Source organism: Echinococcus granulosus (assembly GCF_000524195.1).
Source record: "Echinococcus granulosus chromosome Unknown EG_S00122, whole genome shotgun sequence".
Lineage (NCBI taxonomy): Eukaryota > Metazoa > Platyhelminthes > Cestoda > Cyclophyllidea > Taeniidae > Echinococcus > Echinococcus granulosus.
In genome coordinates, this window is record NW_020170502.1 from 235,903 (window position 1) to 238,964 (window position 3,062).

General features: G+C 42.3%; 1 protein-coding gene across 1 annotated transcript; it reads right to left on the minus strand. All coding sequences in view use genetic code 11, as the record gives it.

Moving 5' to 3' along the window:
- Positions 1–1,245: 1,245 nt before the first annotated feature.
- Positions 1,246–2,440, minus strand: EGR_08890 (hypothetical protein; the record flags this gene model as incomplete). Its single annotated transcript, XM_024498139.1, has 2 exons — positions 1,246–1,381; positions 2,145–2,440. The coding sequence occupies 2 exons, from the start codon at positions 2,438–2,440 to the stop codon at positions 1,246–1,248; spliced, it is 432 nt and encodes a 143-aa protein (XP_024347471.1).
- Between the last annotated feature and the right edge of the window lie 622 nt (positions 2,441–3,062).

Genomic DNA, 3,062 nt, shown 5'->3' on the forward strand with positions numbered 1-3,062 from the left:
TAGAGCCCGAATTCTAGTGATTTCCTACCAAAAGAAACGGGAGGTGACACTTAAAATAGCAGATTCAGAAACGCTGTTTAATACGTTCAAAACTGAGGTCTATCTGACGGGACAATTCATCGCGACACCTCAGTCACTGTGTTGCTTAAACAATGACACCAATCGTGGTTAATTGCTTGGGGAGGTTCAATTCCTACCCAAAAACTAGAACATATTTCTTTCTGTCTATTTCATTATTCTAAATACAATCAACCCTTTTGCAATCCGCGACTTAGTTCAACCTCAAATACCAAGAACTGACAAACGCAATCAAATAGTGATGACGCGAAGCGTGTAAACCCGTACTTAGCAATAACAGCCTTACTCAAAAGGAGGACCAAAATCAGGAAAACAAAACACACTCACCTAGGTGGAACGGTGACCCCGTTGTCCAGCTGAACCAAATCAAGAGCAAATTTAGAAACTGAACAAGCATTTTCAGCCTCCCAAGCAGCGGCTGCACCCGCGCGTTCCGCCGCAAGAATGGCCGAATCGCAACGCTGAACGTTGTTGATACAGGACATAACTTTGGCGGAGAGCCTCAGGCCCTCCAGGTGTGACATGTCGGTAGCCGCGGAATTCTCCAAGGGACAAGGAATATCTAGTGTGTGTCCACCGGGGAAACGACGCAGAAACCACCTCTCGATGACGGTGTATTTATCCTCAGGTAGTTCAAAGCCACCTGGTATACCAATCGCAAGTTTCTTGGGCTTCGCAGGTTCATCATCTTGAGAATCTGCATATATTACCAAGCACCATAATTCGGTCACAAAAAAAAATCTAGCCATCAAAATGAATGAAATTGCAGCAAACGCATCCACAAATACACATGGAGAAAATTGTGAGAACCGGATGAAATCCCAACCCACCTTTGTTCTTAAATATTTTAACAACTTTGTACTGCAGAAATACTGAATTTCCGGTTCTCCTGACATATTCGTTGATAAAATCTGAACCAACTCCTACGAAAGTGCGCAGGCATATGAACAATCCATTTTCATCATCTGGGGCCGCGAAAGAAAAGACACACTCGTCTTTGAAAACTTGGTCCCCCTTTTTGGGCACCGACACCAACGAATCAATACCAGCGAAATCCATCACCGCATGGGACGCTACGCCAGTCGAAATATTCATCATACGAACGCACGGTGACCTTGGAAAGCAACATCAATATGGTTTATGAAGATAAGCCATGGAAATGAGGTGTCAGTGAGAGATGGTCTCAGTGGCAGTAATTACACATCGTTTGAAATTCTGCTCATTTAGTTTGACGTGTTGTGATCTTTTATATTTGGCAAAGTCACACCTAAAGGCCATCAATTCTATACATTGTGCAACATACCTAATGCAACAAAGTATTTTCAGTTATTTCATTTGTTCATTATGAGTAGTAAATGTGGATTTAGTCTTGCTAAATGGAGAACACTGAAATGGGGTTAGCTTATTCAATATTTTTCATCTGCCAACTTGCTTTAGCTCCCCGAAGAGAAATCCAATTCTGACTACTCATGGTTCCCGTAAAAGTAACTTATTGTAGGGAATCTTCTTTAGTGCAAACAGTCACTGTGTTGCTTAAACAATGACACCAATCGTGGTTAATTGCTTGGGGAGGTTCAATTCCTACCCAAAAACTAGAACATATTTCTTTCTGTCTATTTCATTATTCTAAATACAATCAACCCTTTTGCAATCCGCGACTTAGTTCAACCTCAAATACCAAGAACTGACAAACGCAATCAAATAGTGATGACGCGAAGCGTGTAAACCCGTACTTAGCAATAACAGCCTTACTCAAAAGGAGGACCAAAATCAGGAAAACAAAACACACTCACCTAGGTGGAACGGTGACCCCGTTGTCCAGCTGAACCAAATCAAGAGCAAATTTAGAAACTGAACAAGCATTTTCAGCCTCCCAAGCAGCGGCTGCACCCGCGCGTTCCGCCGCAAGAATGGCCGAATCGCAACGCTGAACGTTGTTGATACAGGACATAACTTTGGCGGAGAGCCTCAGGCCCTCCAGGTGTGACATGTCGGTAGCCGCGGAATTCTCCAAGGGACAAGGAATATCTAGTGTGTGTCCACCGGGGAAACGACGCAGAAACCACCTCTCGATGACGGTGTATTTATCCTCAGGTAGTTCAAAGCCACCTGGTATACCAATCGCAAGTTTCTTGGGCTTCGCAGGTTCATCATCTTGAGAATCTGCATATATTACCAAGCACCATAATTCGGTCACAAAAAAAAATCTAGCCATCAAAATGAATGAAATTGCAGCAAACGCATCCACAAATACACATGGAGAAAATTGTGAGAACCGGATGAAATCCCAACCCACCTTTGTTCTTAAATATTTTAACAACTTTGTACTGCAGAAATACTGAATTTCCGGTTCTCCTGACATATTCGTTGATAAAATCTGAACCAACTCCTACGAAAGTGCGCAGGCATATGAACAATCCATTTTCATCATCTGGGGCCGCGAAAGAAAAGACACACTCGTCTTTGAAAACTTGGTCCCCCTTTTTGGGCACCGACACCAACGAATCAATACCAGCGAAATCCATCACCGCATGGGACGCTACGCCAGTCGAAATATTCATCATACGAACGCACGGTGACCTTGGAAAGCAACATCAATATGGTTTATGAAGATAAGCCATGGAAATGAGGTGTCAGTGAGAGATGGTCTCAGTGGCAGTAATTACACATCGTTTGAAATTCTGCTCATTTAGTTTGACGTGTTGTGATCTTTTATATTTGGCAAAGTCACACCTAAAGGCCATCAATTCTATACATTGTGCAACATACCTAATGCAACAAAGTATTTTCAGTTATTTCATTTGTTCATTATGAGTAGTAAATGTGGATTTAGTCTTGCTAAATGGAGAACACTGAAATGGGGTTAGCTTATTCAATATTTTTCATCTGCCAACTTGCTTTAGCTCCCCGAAGAGAAATCCAATTCTGACTACTCATGGTTCCCGTAAAAGTAACTTATTGTAGGGAATCTTCTTTAGTGCAAA